General features: G+C 45.0%; 1 protein-coding gene across 4 annotated transcripts in view; it reads right to left on the minus strand.

Moving 5' to 3' along the window:
• The window catches only part of LOC125751894 (DENN domain-containing protein 5A-like), a 38,571-nt gene extending 19,956 nt beyond the window's left edge, over positions 1-18,615 (minus strand). For 2 of the 4 annotated variants that reach the window (XM_049031301.1, XM_049031300.1), the window contains exons 1-4: positions 18,369-18,615; positions 2,459-2,530; positions 1,578-1,687; positions 767-1,418 (exon numbers count right to left, since the gene is read on the minus strand). In XM_049031301.1, the coding sequence (XP_048887258.1) occupies positions 767-1,418; positions 1,578-1,687; positions 2,459-2,530; positions 18,369-18,468 (934 nt within the window). In that variant the 5' untranslated portion in view covers positions 18,469-18,615. The remainder of the gene's footprint in view (positions 1-766; positions 1,419-1,577; positions 1,688-2,458; positions 2,531-18,368) is intronic. The other 2 variants (XM_049031303.1, XM_049031302.1) reach the window with 1 other exon arrangement.
• Positions 18,616-18,987: the final 372 nt, after the last annotated feature.

Raw genomic sequence — 18,987 nt, forward strand, 5'->3', positions numbered from 1 at the left:
GAGCTTTATAAATTCTAAGAAAGTGATTCTTGATTTTTTTTCTGGTAACTTCTTCAGAAATCAGTAAAATGATAGGAAATGTATGTTTTTTTGTTATACTTGGAGACATATTTGATTTGAGGGTCTAGACTGTCCATCAACCAAAACTTTAAATAATTTGAAAAATGAGAATATGCCTCACTTCCCGCTGAGGAAAGTGCTCTGCTCTTCTGCTCCAAGCCAAACAGAGACTGCAACCTAGCTATTACAGTAAACAAACTACCTAATTAAGCTGTCTGTCACAAGTCCACTGAAAAAAATCTACCTCTGCCACTTCCAGGGGTTCCCGCTAAAATCAAGAGAGATAACTTGAGGTAAAACATAAAGCACAAAATTCACAAACATGTCTCAGTAGCATAAAGAGGTGGGGATTATTAAAAGCCATTAAAGGCAAGTTCACACCTACTTGGTAACAACCACAGCAATACGTGTTCTGGGAACTGGGATTAAACAAAGACGTGGACCTGTCCAGTCTGCCCTGAGGACTGGTTTAGGAAACACTGATTTAGTAAATACTTTTATCCAAAGTGATGTATAAGTGAGAGAGCAGGGTCAGCGAGTCCCTGAGGGAATGGGGATTAGGGGCCCTGCTTGTGGGCCCAATGGTCAAATCACTCTGCCTGCCTAAGGGTTTGAACCTGCAACCTCCCGCGGTCATGGGTGCAGCACCATAACCCACTGAGCCGCACCTAACCCCACCAGCTCGAACAGGACTAGTGAGACTCACGCTGAGAGTAAAGCAGGATCTGAAGCTCCAACAGGGCGCAGGTGAACAGCTGGAGCACGTTCTCCACGCCCAGCAGCTCGAAGACCTCACAGACGGGGAAGTCGAAGAGCGGCAGCTCGCTGGTGCTGGGCCGCTGGCACACCACGGGCCCGTAGACGCCGGAGAACTTGAGGGAGCGGCCGGCGGGCGGCAGCGGCACCTCGTACAGCACGTTGTAGATGTAGCTCTCCAGCGGCAGCGGCGGAGGTTGGGCGGCGCTGACGGCCTGGTGCAGCTGCTGCAGCACCTTGCGGCTCGCCTGCGGGAAGGCCAGCGGCGCCACCAGGCAGATGCACTTGGACACGTAGAGCGTGTCGCGGCTGATGTCGTAGGAGTTGAAGCGCTGCAGGCGTGAGAATGGGCTGGCGGCGTGGAGGGCCTCCTCAGGCAGGGCGGCGGCGGCGCTGTGCAGGACCTCGTACTGCTCGGCGTTGTGCATGTGGTAGAGCGTCTGCATAGCGCTGCATATCTGCTTGCTGGTCACCTCCTCGTAGAAGGTGAGCGCGAAACCGTAGGTACGGGAGCCGTCCTCGCGGGTGATGATGAAGGAGTGGAAGCGCGGCTCGCGGGCGTCGGCCTGCGTGCGGAATGACAGCCCCTTCGGCATGCAGAGCTGCGTGGGGCGGGGGGAGGTGGGGTTAACATGATCGACACCAACTTTAATGGGGAGAACTTTACTGATCCCAGCAGAGGGCTATAAATAAACCTGCATATTCCCATTCGCAAAAACAGGGATAATCATTCCGCGTGACTGAGCTCGTGGAGCTCGTACCATGCCCACGGCGTCCTGGTCAAAAGGGCTCCACTCCACATTCTCAGGGTAGTGCGCTAGCACCTTCGATTTGAACGTTCTCCGCAGGGGACTCTGCTCAAAATTCTCACCTGAGGAAGACGGGACAGAGAGAGAGATACAGACAACAGAGGTAAGGGCGGAGACTCCACGGCCAATACAGGGACAGAACACCGGCACATGGATGGCAGCGTCCAATCAGAAATCAGCTTGAGGCACAAGGCAATGCCCACAGGAAACAGGTGAGTCAGCAAAAGTGTGAGAGAATGATTTATATTGCTTAAGGAGGTGCCACCTTCGTACTGCATAGCAGGTTTGAAATGGGTTTAATGGGAGGGTGAATTAATACTTAAAGTATCTGAAAAAGACCCCAAATAAACTGAAAGGGAAGCTAAAAAAATGGTAAACCAGTATCAAAATGCTGATTTGCTAAATGCAAATGTATGCAGTGATGGCAGCCTGTTTAGCAATACACTGGGGGACACACCCAGCAAACAGGCCAAAGGGAAAAGCAGAGGAAAGGAATCGCTCTGATCAAAGAGGTTAACACACAAGCGGTAAAACCATGTGCACACACACACATTTCTGATTCAGTGTTTATAGTAGGGAGGTGCAGTAGACAAAGACCAAGAGATCCCAGTGAGAGCAGACCGGATATGCAAGGCAGCGTTCAGTAATCATCACACAGACGGGGGGGGGGGGGGGGGGAAATCGGCGTGCTCCAGGTTCCAATCAGCGAACAGCTCAGCTTAGAGATGCTGTGAAAGAAGGAGGTCATGTGAGAGGTTGAAGGGCACAAGCAGAGCGGAGAAGGTGGCGTCAGAAGAGCCGTCGGGTGGTGGGGTTGGGGTGGGCAGGGTTACCTTCATTTGCACTCGCTGACATTCGTCTGGCCCCATCTCTGAAACTAGTGGCCTGAATATACTGGCATAAAGCTATACAGTAGATAAAAGAACAGTTAATCACATGAGCGTCACAGCAGGCAAACACTAACGACAACATTAAGGCAACGTGTTCCGGGCTTTGGGGTGGGGGCAAGCCCAGGACGCCTGCTGCGGGTCTGCTGACATGAAATGTGCAAGCAGCACTTCCTGTGTAAGGCTGAAAGGATACATACAGGTGACATAAGATTCTGCTTATTCTGATTCTATTGATTGAAGTGAAAAACAGGAAATACAAAACTGATGATGGAGGACTGTAGACGAGAAAAAGCTTTTAGGATGAAAGCGAAAGGCCTCCTGACAACCATCAAAACTACAAGTAACGTTAAAGGGTGTAAAAAAAACAAGACAATCGATGGCATGTCGCTAAAATTACTGCTGCAGCAGATCAGTCCAGTACCCTGTACTGGATTTCAATCAATGGAGGAGCCTGCATGATAAAAGAAAACAGATTACATAGCGAGGCAGGAATACAGAAAGACTGACTGTGCATTTCGTCAGCTGGGGCAGGAAGGATTTCTTGAGTGCTAGGCTGAGGACATTTTGGTAAATCTGCTTTGGGTTTCACATCTACAGACACCATCTGAACTGCACTTTCTACAAGCTACATTATATTAAAGAAAAGATCACATAAGCACAAAAAGAGAAATGGCATGTTTCACAAAGGTCATGTCACAGGTTTATGGCGGCGTCCAGGTCGCTGTGAAAAAAAAAGTCACCCTTGTGGATTATGCTCACGACTGATCACTAAGGATGGGCGACAGGCAGAGGAGCATGACCACGATGGCGAAGGGGGCAGCGAGTGGCGCAGCGGGGGGGCTTTTGAGCTATAGGAGCAGAGGATCTTCTTGCCTTATCAGACCCACACTCTAATTCAGCTCCTCATCCCCACACGTCAGCATGGTCATTTGCTATCAGGCTGGCATCTAGGCGGAAGCTGCTGATTCACACCCCGTGTAATCCCTCTCCCACCTCCGCTAAAGCCGGCCCCCTCAGTCTGTGTCTGTCAGTGACAGATATGCGCTATGGTGAAGGACCGATGATGTCAGACACAGCCTGGGCGAGCCAACCAATCCGGACTCTGTGAGTCATAACACGGCACCAAGCCAGGGCCGCTGACTCGCTCACCTGAGATTGACGCGTGACTCGCTTTGCAGCCCCCCCTCCCCCACTGACCAGCTGCACAGACGCGGTGCCGTTAATGTACCACGCCCCGATTGACACACCTGTGCCCACACAGTCCAGCGCCAAGCGGCACACCGAGGAGCCCAAACTCTGACAGCGCGTTCATAACAATTGCGGGTTACGGTACAGAATCTATCGACAAACTGCCAGGACAGCGTTTCACAGAGCCCCATCTCTGCGCATTTCTTTCTGTGGTATGAAGCCGCATCGTGAAAAGCAGCCGAGAGCAAAGCCTTCGCGGGAAGGAACACCAGGGGCTGACATCACGGAGTAAGAAGGGGAGCCGAGAAATGTGTCACGGGCTGCGCATTTGCACAGCCTGATGGGAGATGGGACGGATTACAGAAAGCACACAAGATGAGAGAGAGAGAGAGAGAGAGAGAGAGAACAGCTCAGTCGGCACCAAGTGGTCTGAGAGTGTTTAAGTGCTCAGACGCCTAATGAGTGACGCTGGAGCAGTAGGTCTGGTAATTTCAGCCTAAGATTCCAGCACTTCTTAAAGAGTCAGGATGGGCGTGGAAGTGGAAAGTAGAAGGAGCGAAAGCTTATTGACTGAACATCTGCAAAAGCTGCTAAGTGGGGCGCTGACAGGGCTGTCCTCTGTCGCCACGGAGCACGTGCCAGTGTGGGGGAGGCGTCATTTGCATCTGCACATGTCAGGCCAGATCTAACAGGAGAACTGGGGAGAGGCTTTGGTCCATATCTACTGAAGCATGGAGGCTCGCTAAAGCGTCGCCCATGTTTACACAGAAACATGCATTTGCACAGTCTGCCTGTTCCTACCAACACCTAACAAAGGCACCCTGTGGATTCTCACTATGCATTTCCGATGCATTTCACATGGGGACACCTGTGCTGCATAACTGGGGGGGGGACAGTGGGACACCACAGCGCAAGATTTGTGAAGACCACATTCTTAGTTGACATCACCCACCCAGAGCCGAACAGCTGTGATGGGTCTAGACAAGCAGGTGTTTGTGGACAGGTCTGCACAGCTCTGTCTCCCCACAGCGTCTGCTAACAGACACGCCTGCACTAATAACATGCCTCACCTTGGTCACTCGCCCACCTCATAAATTTTTTAATTGCCCCTCGAAGACAAATAAAGTTTTTTGAATTTGAATTTGAATCTCCACTGATATTCAGAATCACGTTGTCGATTGCCTTTGTTCACATTGTCTTTGTTCACTCAAATGTGATTTGCTTAGTATAACTATTTCTTTTGTTATTGAGTATATGGAGGTGTTTTTTGGGGGCCTGAGCTGCACTGACATCCGCCTCTTACTGCTGTTATACAGATACACAAATGATAATCAAATCCTAGTAAAACTGTAACATGAGTCATTTGACCTAATCTTATTTATCGCGCGATACTGCAGTCAAATGCATCTTGGCTTTTTTTAGGACAGCTGGCGAAGCACAATGCACCACTGATCCTACACTAAACCAAAATAACAAAAAAATTACAGAAATGCACAACATACTGCGCCTTAAAGGAGCCCATGGTCGGACACTCAGGCATCTCACTACAGCAGCTCAGAGTAAAGAAGTGCACTCGGGACAGTCAGAAATATTATAAAATGAGGTTTCAAAAAAACTATTTTGAAATAAAGACTGATACCGTACCAGGTTCTAGCAGTCATAGCACGGCACTGTGGTATCACATTAAAAGCATATACAAAACTCATCCAGTGACACAACGAGATTAATGCAGTGAGAGTAACCAGCTGAAATACTGTGTTGCCAAGGAAGAGTGGAAATCCTTGGAGGAAGCAAGTAGGAAGTCTGATCCTCAGTCTGAAGAGAGGGCAAGGAAGGCAAACATGCTGATGTTTGCTTTCAGATGGAGCAAGGAGTGAACCGGGCACTGAGTGCAGGCTGAACGTCCCATATAAAGCACTTACAAAAATAAAACGATAAGAATCTGTTGCAGGCAAGAACCGTGAGTGATTTCACATATCTTTCACCAAAATAATTAGAAATCAATTCCAACTGATCTCTTTTATTTAAGGGTAACACTGGTTGGAAATGAGCATGAGTAATTGTATTGCGTAATTCATTAAGACAAATGCACTACTAGTCAAAGGTTTTTGATTGTTTTTAGCATAAATACCTTATCAGTATTATTTAAGAAAGATTTGAGGTGACATGCATCCAATGGTCATAGTTACACAGTCAGTTTCATAGTTCCGCAGGCATCTGTGGACATAAGGCCGGTATTTTATAGAACTTTTGTAAGCTAGGTTCACTTGGGGCTTTGGAGAGTCTAAAATGTTGCCCGTTTGCATGACATAGATGGTGTTTGTCATTCCTGATAATATTTTACCTTAATTGCCACTCTGTACCTTTTGTACATGAGACACTTCAGGTGTCCATATCCCTTAGGCTGGCAGTGTATGACAATGAGAGAACAGGCAGAACAGCAGCCTTCCCACACACTGGCAGGGAATTCCCTAATGCCCAAGGTTTGGCGACTCTAATAAAGATGTATGGGGTTAAATCTGGCACCGTTCCTTCTAGCAGAAACACAGAATCCCAATGAGACATAGGTAGAGGATCCAGGCCATTTTAAACAATTTTCATCGGTTTATTTAACATTACCACCCTAGTAATCCTAGTCTCTCTCTGCTGCCTAATTAGTTAATTTAATTTGCCATCTGGTGTATCCATGTGACAATGTGTTTTCCACACCAGAACATAATTTCCAACATTTCAATTTACAAAACAAGTCCCAACCCAACAGAAAAACCATACAGATCGAATAACCAAACTCAACAATTGTTCAAAAATGCAAGCCGTGTGTCCTTATGTCAGCTCAGTTCAGCTGCAGTGTATGGTTGAAAGAAGCCTTCATTTCAGTGCTGTGGGAGATAATCACCTTGACAGCACTGACACATCTGCAAACAAGGGATATCTTGGATACGAAAGGTTTTTTTCCTGCTTGTGTTTCACTCAAGGTGACATCGGTGCTGGCTTCATACCTCCAAGCTGAATAATCTTAAGAGAAAGGCACTGTGATCATTCTAGACGGTACACTGCTTGATAGGAAGGGATTGGATTAAAGCCACAGGGCTCTGTAGTCTTAAATTGGAAAGTGTCATTTGGATGGTTGAGGAGAGATATCCCTGCATAACTATGAGCTCAGTACAATACAGTTAGAACGCTGACAAGCCTGGGTCTGATAAACAGGATGTATGAGCATGAATTACCATAAATGGTTTTCAGAGACACTGCATCACTGCATCAAACCGGCACTTTACTCTGAACTCAGGAGTCTTAGGATCTGCTGAGGATTCCAATTACAGATAATTCTCCTTGAAAGAACAATAGAACACTGCAAATAAGTATTAACCACTACACTATATGTATAATAGTAAAAAAGTTAATCTTTTTTGATAATATCCTTCTCACGATGAGACATTTGCAGAGGAAAAGTCTTGAGAGATTCCACCAAAATACAGATTCTGTTAAGAAGAATGGAGGTGGGACATTCAACTATGATTCAAACAACTATGTGGACAGCTCATCTTTCACAGGAGATCCCCGTGCAGCGATTGGACAGTGAGGCACTAGCAGTGCCTGCTTTGTAATCTAACAGATTTACACTCTGTGAAGACCACATATCTTTACCATAGGAGGGCTGTCTGAAAAGAAGCCTGGGGGGGGATGGGTGCAGGAGGCTTTGTGAGGAACCAAAGCAGTACTGCGATTGGGGACGGTCGGCCTTGCTGCCCCCTAAGTGTCAGTCTTTGTTGGGACAATCTTCTGCCTGAAACAATAACAAGTCTAAGCAAGTATTTTACCACAGTGGATCTTACAAATACTACTCTATCAGCATATTGATAACGCTGAATATTACAAACCCTCTGGTTCATTTTAAGGAGGACTGAACTTCTCACTGCATGAACTTCTCACTGCATGAACTTCTCACTGCAGCCCCTGCACCAGTTTATCTGTTCAGAGGGGTTGCAGCAGACAAAATGGACTTTCAAAAAACCCCAGAGCCTTTACAGCCAGACCCGAAGAGTCTGGGGAACGTTTCTTCAGCTTGACCATCTGACACATTTACACCTATTTATTTAGCAGAAGATTTTTGTCCAAAGTGACAAACAACTGAGAAAGGAAGGTCAGCCAGTCCCTGGTGCAATCGGGGTTAAGGGCTTTGCTCAAGGGCCCAACTGTGACATCACTCTGCTGACCAGGGGATTTAGCAACTTCCTTGCAAAAAAAATAAGCCCCCGTCTCCTCAACAGCTGATGCCGATCCACACAGGATCCTATTAAACCAAGCGTCAGCTCTGAGTGGCTCCATTGGCCTGTTTGTCATACCCGACTCAATACGCCTCTCTCTGGTTCTGCAGTCGGAACCGGCCTCCGCCATTCTGTTGGTCTCATTCCCTCCCCAAAGCTGCAGTAGGATGGAGGGCCCCACGTCCCCTGCTGTCACACCTGTGTCCCAGAGCAGCAGATCAAGGCAGGGGGAGTCTACCAGTAACGTACATCCCCACATACTCCACTCACTCAGTAAGAAAAATACATATTTCCAATTAAAGGGAACTAGACTGGCTGCTGCATATGCAAGTCGGGCTGCACTGGCAGAAAAACACTTTAAAAATGCCCTTGGAGATGGTGCCAAGACAAAAGCGTCTCGCATACAGTGCTTCACGCCTAACCGGCAGCGGCAGAGAAAGTCTCAGAGAAATTGAAATCAGACGCTCAAGGGGAGGAAGTGACAGTCAACAAACGAGGCGAAAACCACAGGTTCTGTGCACTCAGAGAGCTCTCTGAAGCAGTGAGAGGTGCCTATGGTCGCGGAACACTGGTCAAGAACATCCAAGGAGCCAGGCAATGGATCAGAACCTAGCATGAGCCGAAAAGCGGCCGGCGATCAATGCGCATAGGTCAGGGTAATGACTGAGGACATTTAGCTGATACACAGCCCATAGGAGCACGACGCTAGAGGGACATGCAGCTGGTCACACTACACTGTCAGGAAAAGTAGGAAATCCTCATGCAATGTCTCTGAAAGGGGGCCAGAGGCTGAGCAAAGCAACGACCTCGCTGCTTAAAACACAGGGCTCGCTCAAGTGAGATTATGCATGCAAAGTCATGGCCTCGGCCCCCACCATGACACCATGATATGTGCTTCGGTGGGGGCACACCACATTCATCGCCTCTTGTTGTCTCTGTAGCAGGCGTTACGGATAGAACAACACTGTAGCGGACGGCTTCAGGAAGATGTATGTGGAACGTAACCAGGGCTGACACATGCAGAGGGAGCTTGGAAGAATTTCCTTAAAGGACAAGAGAGGCTGTTTTCCCACACGGCCAGATCTCTCGTTCTGTGCTTAAACAGCTTAGCCTAGTGCCTCGAGCCACAACCCGATGGCAGGCTAAGCAAACGCTGCATCTTCAACAGGATATACTAGAAATCTCTTATTAAAAGCTGCTGGAAGCTATGCTTTGTCTGGGGAACTAAGCAGAACCCACTGATTATCAGCTGCAGCAGAATAGGGAACCTGCATTTTACATGCGCTGGACGCAGTAAAAAGACAGATTTACAACCAGGATTAACACAAACTTTTTCATCCACTAGGTGAAACGTAAAATTTTCCTAGTAAGCTCTGTATATTCCTACAGCAAACCTTTTACTTTAACCATACCTAAGAATATTATCACATTTTGCTGTAAAACATACAGAGCAGCCTCTACAAAATAACGACAAGGAGTTGCAGGCATCTTTTCTTTCCTTTACGCTAAATTTTGTACTCAGGCCCTGGGAGTTAATACACGTAACCCGTCTTGCACAATTTTGACGACAGTATGTGAACATGAGCACAAGGCATTCGGGAACGCATGCATCTCAGTGACAGGCGTGTCACTTGGGGGGCTGAAATATACATGGTGCCAGAAGAAGAAATGCAAAAATAAAGGTTGCAGCATGAACTGAGGTGCATTCGAATGTCAAAGCGCCACTGCGATGCAGAGGTCATGCAGCAGCCCTTCACAGGCGATCCGGCGAGATGGTCGGTACACAGGAAATCGAATCCCTTCACTACAGGCGAGCCTCTGCACAGGCAAGAACAGAAAAACACTTCCTCTCCCCATCACGATGCTCCTTTACTCTATTCGACACATTTAATGCACTAATATTATTGACTTCAGTATATTCTCATGTATCAAACGTTTCATTTGTATAAAAACTAGTGTATGTCCTCAGGGACACCTTATGTAGCGACAGTGCATGTCACATCTACTTTATGTTAATGCACCAAGTCATCACAATACATTTAAATCATGCAGATGAATACAGTTACACAACTGTTGACAAAACGCCAGGTGTTCGGGTTTTACTGCAAAGCCAGAGCACTTTCCTTTGTAGATTCATTGAGGGAACTGAAATTTCCGTTCCTCAGCTACAAACAATAGAGTTTTCCCCACATTATATAAAACACCCATCCTCCAGACAATTAGCCAGAGTACTGGGTCATGTGGAGCCTGAAGCCAGTCTGAGGCAACATAAGGCACAAGGTAGGGGACACCATGGATTGTATGCTAGTTCAATACACAGACTTCACAGATTATGGCAGTGTTTCTCAACCCAGGCCTCAGGGGACCCTGGGCAGTGCATGTTTTTGCTCCTTCCCTGCTCCCTGCCAGACAGTCCACATTTTTGCTACCTCTCAGCTGGAAGCTGAAACATTAAAAATAAGAAAATGAAGAAAACGTTAAAAATAAGTTTTATGTTTGTTATTTATATTGTTTTATTTATATTATATTTTATATTCAATTGAGAAGTCAAATACGAGAGAAGCCTGTCATTTGAGTTTGTGGTGAAATATTTTATGGTGCCAGATATTTGTTCTGTTCTTTACTGCATGTGATGATGGCAATTATTTAAAACATTTCACCATACATCTTCATTATTTAGCATTTTTTGTCTTTCAAATTTATCAAATAAAAGGCTCCTTTCCAGTAATGTATTTCCTCTTTAAAGTTTTCCTTAAAATAAAAAAAACTTAAAATATCGTATTGTCTTGTCTCGTCTCGTTCTCGTGGGCTGAGTATATCGTTACGCCTCTAATGGGGATTCAAAGTGGCATGTAATGAACATGCAAACTGCACACACAAAAAAACAGGGCTGGGATTCAAACCCCCAATCGTGGAGGTACAGGGTCACAGGCCCAGCCAATGAGCTAAATTCCCATTATAGCATCTACAGGTACATTAAAAGCACATTACACAGCTGCTTAGGTCAGATGATGTCTTCCCATTCTCGTATTCCTCAAAAGGAAAGTGAATATCATAGTTCATTTGGCCAGATATATTCTAGCTTCTTCTAGTCAGGTCTGAACATGACTGTGATCCTCTCATGAAGGGATTGCACAACAAGGATCATGCCAGGACTGACTGAAGCTAATATAGGTGGCTACATCTGGAGATCTTTCATTCCGATCCTTCAGGTCAACAGATCAGAACACACAGCTGCAACCATGGAAAAATAAACTGTAATATTTGGATGAAAAGAATACTTTTGCTCAATATGTAACATCTCCAGCTGGAGATGTTGTAATTTCTTTGGTAAAATAAAGCGGATGCAATACAGTGACATATTAGGAAGAGCCGAGCGGTACACCTTACCGGCTGATGGTGAGAAGTGAGAAGTTTCAGTGAGAAAACTCAAAGCAGAGGTTTACAATAAAGGTTTTCTTCCAGTTAGTCTCACCAAGGTAAAACTTCATTACTCTGCATCCGCTCAGAGACTCAGCACATGAAATTGTAAAACCCCTAACTGCTAACTCAACCACAGTCTCACATTGTGTCGAGATTCACCGCAACTGTAAAAAAAAAACCTGCAAAAACCGGGGTTTCCTAAAGTTAAAAACAAAGCCTCCCTGCCTTTTATCGTCAAAGCTACTCAACAAGTCCCTCTTAAGCTACGGGTATATATGACTGAGGCTTGGGAAATGCTGTGCTACAGTAACTCCAGAGTTCTTCGAGGCCTAATTGCTGTCAAGCTGGTGATCAGTGCAGCTTCTTGGGAACAGCGTGAAGCTATGGGAATCTGAAGGAAGGAGGATGTAACTCTCACTGGCGGCAGAGAGAACATTTCCTTAGCCGGAGGCAGCGGAAGGTTCCGGGCGCATCCAGGTTCTCCTGGCAGTACATGGACTGTGCATCTGCCGAAGATTTTCTTTTCTACATGCTGTTAACAAACAGCAAACTGATCAGACTGTTGGGTAATCGGACTGTTTGGCTGCCTTGCCTACGATAGTGTGTTGAAAGGAGAAGACAAGATTGTGAATAACAGCCATGACAAGGAGAATACCAGCAGCTGCCATCAAACAGCAGCCAAACACTGGAAGCTAGACCTGGATACAGGCAAAGATGAGCTACTTTGCTTAATTAACAATCATGTCAACCCATTTCTGATACAGTAAGACATCTGTTAAGCTCTTCTGCCAGATCAAGACCGACCAAGATGTCTTACAGGACTTTCAAAATGAGTACATATCTGTTGATTTGACAGGAATCACCATCTGCATGCGCTATTTTTCCTGACGCTGAACCCACATCCACGGCGTACATTTTAAAAATGTAAAGGTACTTGACAGCTGTTCGTTTTAAATGCGGCTCCGCAGCCTTGTCTGCAAGCAGATTCCTTGGGCTTGTTTTCCAGAAGCAAGGAGAAATGTTCCATAGTCCTGTGAGCCATCTGAGCAGAAACGTGCTTAAAACACCACAAACACTAAATAACATTCCGCTTGCAATTTCAGCCTCCCCCCAGAAAAAAATCTTTAGTCCCCGCAGCGCAGCCACCCCTTAAGCGAAGTGTGGAATGCTGCCGATGCTCCTCTCCCCCCTCTCCTCTCTGGAGGATGACGCCGCTGGAAGCTCCGGCTTCCATCCCATCGCGAGTGTGAGTCAGTGGATGGAGGGTAAAATCCAGGGGGTAGACAGTGTATTACAGGTCGTTCAAAGGTGCTGGGATAGTTTAGCTATGAGCTCAATTTTTGCTTTGTAATGACATCAAAAGCATTCCTGTCCACTATACAGTAGGCATGTAATGATGAATCGCGAATTTATTAAAAATCTATGATTAAATGTATGACGATTTAAACCGGCTGATGTGGAAAATGAATCGCCCCTTTACTTCGCGGTACTTTAACAGAAAAATATTCCATTTCACGACGTCAGTTCGACGTCAGATGTCACTGCGTATTCACGTTTGACATTGTACATTTGACCGAACGCGAGATGGCGAGCGAATTTGAAATTGATGGCGCACCGCCAGGCGGCGCGATGGCGCAGTGGTTAGTGCTGCTGCCACACAGCGAGAGGGTTCAGTCCCGGGTCCTTTCTGTGTGGAGTTCGCACGCTCTCCCCGTGTCCGCAAGGGTCTTCACCGGGGGCTCCGCTCTCCTCCCACGGTCCAAAAGTGTGCAGGATAGGTTGACTGGTGAGTCTAAATTGGCCCTGTGTGTGTGTGAGCACCCTGTGGTATACTGGCTACTGCCCAGGGTTGGTTCTCACTTGCTCCCATTGTTCCCTGGATAGGCTCAAGTCCCCCCCCCCTCAGTTGGGATTAAGCGGTTTCAGAAAATTGATGGATGGATGGATGGATGCACCGCCTGATCTTAAATCGGCGGTGTGGCAGCATTTTAGCTTTCCGATAATCACAAACGAAAACTGGGAGAAAAGCACAGACAAGACAAAAACTGCATGCAAACATTGTAAAAGACTAATAACATACACAAATAGCACAATGAACATGCTTCAGCATGTCCACCGGCACCACAGTGAGCTGAGTGAAGATTATTAAAAGGGCAAACCACGCTAAAAAGCTGCACATGCAAGCCTTAGTTTATTTATTTTATTTACTTATTGTGATTTGGGATTTTTTTAAACAGTATTTTATTCAATTTCAATTGCACTGTTAAGAAGAGCACACATTTTGCACAGTTTAGAAAGATAAAGATAAATTTATTTTTGAATAAATTTGTCTGTAGCTCATTCTGTTAAAAAGAATCGTGAGAAAATCGCATCGAATCATATCGAATCGTATCGAATCATGAGTTGAGTGTATCGTTACATTTTCGCTCTCCCTCAGCTCCCGGTAGCAAAAATGAGGAATATCTGTGGGTCCCCTAGGACTGGGTTGCGAGACACTGTAATAAGTAATGCCTTCAGCATAATTTACGGTTTTTTAACCCAAGTACGCAATATGACCCGGCACTGGATAAACAAGTGACCCTGTATTGGATAAACAACAGGATGTTGGAGGAATGGATAGACAACAGGAAGTGCCATTTGCTTCCCACATGGTATCACAAACAGACATGCTTTGCAACTCACACAACATCCATTAGCTTAGCAGGCATAGCCCTAACCCCCAGCCTACATTCATTAATAATGGTGAATTCAAAACCTACGACAGAACAGAGATCTCAGGCATCCGTGACTGAACGCCAACTCTGAAACAGGACAAACTGCAGGAGGACCCTCCAGCATCTATCATTCCAGGCTGCGCAAAGGACTGTCTCGCAGTGGAGATCAAGATGTCTACAAACCAGCAAAGGAAAAAAAAGTCCAAACCATTAACAGTGGATTAGAACTTAACACATCTCAAGGGATCACTGCCACTGGCAGGAGCTGTGGGAGCTGGGATACGTCACAGCCATACAAGCACATTGAACACACTGAACACTGCAAAACTGTGAGCAGAGCAGCTACAGCACAGCCTCCAACACACATCAAAGAGTATATTCCTGGGGGGGGGGGTCTCCATTCTAAGACAGGCAATTCCCTTTGACAATGACATATTATATATTCTGATTTAAGACTGATATAATCATTGTTCTTTTTGAGAAATTCCATCTAAAGGCATATTCAAAATCTAAAACCCTTTGCTTTATAGATAATTTGATGTATGCACATTGCATTTCCACACCCAATGATCACACATAGCTCGAATGAAGACTTCTTCCCATTCATCATCAGGTCAATGGTACGTATTCATAATCTATGCTGGGAAATCAGGGGTCATTCATTGAATTGTGTGCCCTGGCAGACTATGGTCAGATTGGCCTCGTCACGATCTTGACAAGGTGCCTGGAACATGTCCTGGAACTCAGGTAGCCCCAACATTAAGTAATAACTCTAAATGCTTACTTGCAATATTCCAGTCCTTGGCATTTTACTTACAAGTTAGGTTGTAGGTAATTTTGTTATTTTAAAGAGGGACTCAATCTGCCATCTCACTAGTTAACCATATTTAAATACATTAGGCTCCTATATGTAAACCTTTAGCCCTTCAACACATAACTTCAATTAAAAGCTAAACCATTCAGATCAGGAGTGGGACTTACCATAAAGCAAGAGCAGGCAGCCACTTGAGATGCCCAAAAACTGGGGGCCCATGAAGACAGCATTTCCAGAAGTTACATTTATGGATATAAGATAATATGATTATTTCAACTATACCAACATGTGTGCTAATTGCTATTTAATTTTCAGTACAGAAAAGTTGCCCCCCACCCGCCGATATAATGGACTATTCCTTCTTTGACACGTCATGCTACCCAGGTTTCTCTTTGCATTGGATTCTAGGGCAGAGTTGCCAGGTCCGCGGTTTTCCTGCCCAGTTGGGCTATTTTGAAAATATAGTTCCAGGTAAATATTAGGAGGTCACAGGTTGTGGGTTTTTGGGTTGCTTTCATAATGCTCCACAACAGTGGACTGTAAGGGGGAAAGAAATGAATTGCGAATTCAAGTGGCTCCTAATGCGGAGTAATACTGAGTCGCTAGGCACCGAAAGTCAGAGACAGACGCACACAGAAATCAGGGTTGCTAACTCACGCATCTGGCGTGATACTCATGCTTTCATGCTTTCAACATAAGAACATAAGAAATGTACAAACGAGAGGAGGCCATTCGACCCATCAAGCTCGTTTGGGGAGAACTTAACTAACAGCTCAGAGTTGTTAAAATCTTATCTAGCTCTGATTTAAAGGAACCCAAGGTTTTACCTTGCGCTACACTAACAGGAAGACTATTCCATACTCTAATTACACGCTGTGTAAAGAAGTACTTCCTCAAATCCAGTTTAAAATGTTCTCCCACTAATTTCCATCGATGGCCACGAGTTCTAGTATTTAAACTAATATTGAAGTAACTGGCTGAACAGCATCCAGACCTGTTAGAATCTTATATACCTGGATCATGTCCCCCCTTAGTCTCCTTTACTCGAGGCTAAACAGATTCAGCTCAGCTAACCTCTCTGCATAAGACATTCCTCTAAGACCAGGATTCATTCTCGTAGCCCTACGTTGCACCCTTTCCAAGGCAGCAATGTCCTTCTTAAGGTATGGTGACCAAACCTGCACACAATATTCTAAGTGGGATCTTACCAAGGAATTATATAATCGTAGCATCACCTCCATTGACAGAAACTCCACACACCTAGAGATGTAACCCAACATCCTATTGGCCTTTTCAATTGCTTCCCCACACTGACGAGAGTGGGACATCTGCAAATTTAACCAGCTTACTGTATATACTGTTGTCAATATTGTTAACATGAATTTGGAATAACAGAGGCCCTAAAACTGAACCCCGTGGTATAAACACAGGCCCACTGTGACACTGTAAAGCAATCTTACACAAGCATTCTAACGGAAAATCTATATTATTCCGTTATAGATCGGAAATCAGAAGTGTTGGGTTAGTTTGCAAGCCCTACAGACTATTTACAGGGTAATAAAACAGTTACATAAATGTAAATGCACTTACAGACTCGTCTCAAATTAAAAATCTTACTTCAGCCAGCTGACCAAAGTTGCCAATCCAGGAGAAAGAGAGTGCATCCATCTACGTGATGTCATTGTGTTTAACTGTGGTTTTAAAATGTTGAACGTTTGAATGTGCAAAATATTGGTTCATTTCTTTGAGATTCAGTATTTTGGGATTTCAAATATTGGGCTAGTTTCATCTTTCAGTGGCGGATTATAAGTAGACCTTGGGCTGGAGATGTCTTCTGGACCTGGCAACAATCTGGTTGTCTTTACTGCCAAGCAAATCAACATAACAAACAGAAGACGACAGCGGCATAAGACTAACATTATATCTCCCTTGTCTTTAATACTATCCCACCATAATGCTAGACAAATTATTAAACAAACATAAGCGAAAATTCAAGACAAACCTTAGGTTTGGGGTAAAGTAAGGCATAGGCTAGGTCAGGGGTTCCCACTGGTGGGGGAGTCGTGAGAATAAGTCTTTAGTATAATTAGATTTCCAGAGTATGTTTATCAAAATCTTAAAAAGTGAGAAAAGTCTATGATAACCGCAATCGCAACCAGCCAATTCTGATACATGTACTGTACCACAGAAACCCCTCCCCAAATCTAATAAGGGGGGCTCTGTGGGATTGCCACTCTCTGATACTGTTATGGCTGAAAAGTTTGAGAACCCATGTTGGTGTCCAGCCTAGGATCACGGCAAAGGAGAGAGCAGTGGAACTTTAATTTGAGTGATCAATCCTTTAGTGATTCCCCCTCCCCCAGAAAGGCGAATTTTACAGATGGAATTTCCACCCTCTCCCTAATCAGTAAGTTTTACCGCTGACACCAAGTTCACTGATTATCAGATTATTGATGTTCCATCGTTTTTAATTCCCTCTCATTTCTTTTTCAGTTTCAAAATATTGGCTCAAGTGGCCCACTTAGGGGCCCCATACCCATGTTAGCCTAGGGCCCGCAGAGAAGTAAATCAACCTCTGATTTACACTAAGGTAGCGATTCCAGTGAATTAACTACATAAAACTAGGATTTTCTTTAAACTACTCTTTATGTACCTTGCATATATTTGGAAGCCATAACCGCATGGGTAGACCGATACTTTGGCCAAAGTAAGATCATTAAAGTTCATATATGGATTAGTACAAAACAAACGCATTCAATTGACAACAATATCTCATCCTCAAACCAAGATTTCATTTGACTGTTTTTTAAAGAATTGCATCCCTGTCGTTCGCTTCCCGGTTAACTGCACGGAAAATGAAAACTTTACCGACACTGACATAAATTCAGACCGAAAGCGCAGTTTGCACGCTGCAGATCAGCCGCCTATAAATTCCTGGGGTCAATGGCAACGACGATTCTCTAATGCGGGATCATCTGAGTACAGTCTGGCAGCCCTGCCCTGTTTGTTTTCCCTTGGGTTTCATCTTGACGGCGAAGAAATCTTCAACTCGTACCACATATACCGATTATGAATCCTAAATCCCCGATGATTCGTTCAGAGAAGATCAGTATTAACACTTTAGAACTTGCATTCAGTAAGAAAATACTAATAACAACAGTACTCAAATTAAGACTTTAATAATAATAATAATAATAATAATAATAATAATAATAATAATCTTGCAGCACGATCACAGAACACACTCATAGATTAAATGATTTATTTAATAATCTGAAATTCTACAATAATTATAATTAGATCATGTAAAACGTAAGCATATCTATTGCAAGGGGTATAACATTACAATGCTTTTTGTACAAGAATCTTATTAACTGTATTAGTAGTCGACAATTAAAGCAGAGAATTATAATATAGGTAAATAGTATAGGTGCAGGGGCACTTACCGGACAGTTCGTCTGGTTCCAGGCCAGTTTCGGTGTCGAGTCCGCAGATCACAAAGTAATCTGCGAATCGGCAGGAGCTGGAGCTGAAGCCGGTGGTCATCCTGCGATTGGGCCGGTGCTCTCCACGCACTCGCCGCTTCACTCCAATGCATATCTGCGACTCTGGGTCTTACTTGGCGCTGCCATTACGGATGCGCCCGTTAGCCCCAGCGCCAGAGCAGAAAGAAGCCGAGAAGAGCGGCCGAAATGCATTATGGGCCGCCCCCCTCCCCATACAGCTGTTTTCATCTGTCGGATATCCCCCAGGTCCAAGAAAGACTGGTCTGAGAGGTGAGTCCGCGCATGCGGTCTGGTGCAAAAAAAAATCCCATTGCGTTATGCGGTTAACTCTTCAAAGGCAAAGAGCCGGCAAAAAACCCAAGCGCATATTAATTACAAGAAGACCCGATTCTCTTTTCCGGCAATGAAACTACACATGAATGTTTTCCCAGAGACGCAGACTTGCGGTTAACTAACACAACAACAATTTTTATAACTGTGAATGCATACTTAAAACTAGTACGAACCTGCAGTGGAAAATTACGAAGTAGGCCTATATTTTATTAAAATATTCTCCATG

Source organism: Brienomyrus brachyistius, chromosome 11 (genome assembly GCF_023856365.1).
Source record: "Brienomyrus brachyistius isolate T26 chromosome 11, BBRACH_0.4, whole genome shotgun sequence".
NCBI classification, from domain to species: Eukaryota; Metazoa; Chordata; class Actinopteri; order Osteoglossiformes; family Mormyridae; genus Brienomyrus; species Brienomyrus brachyistius.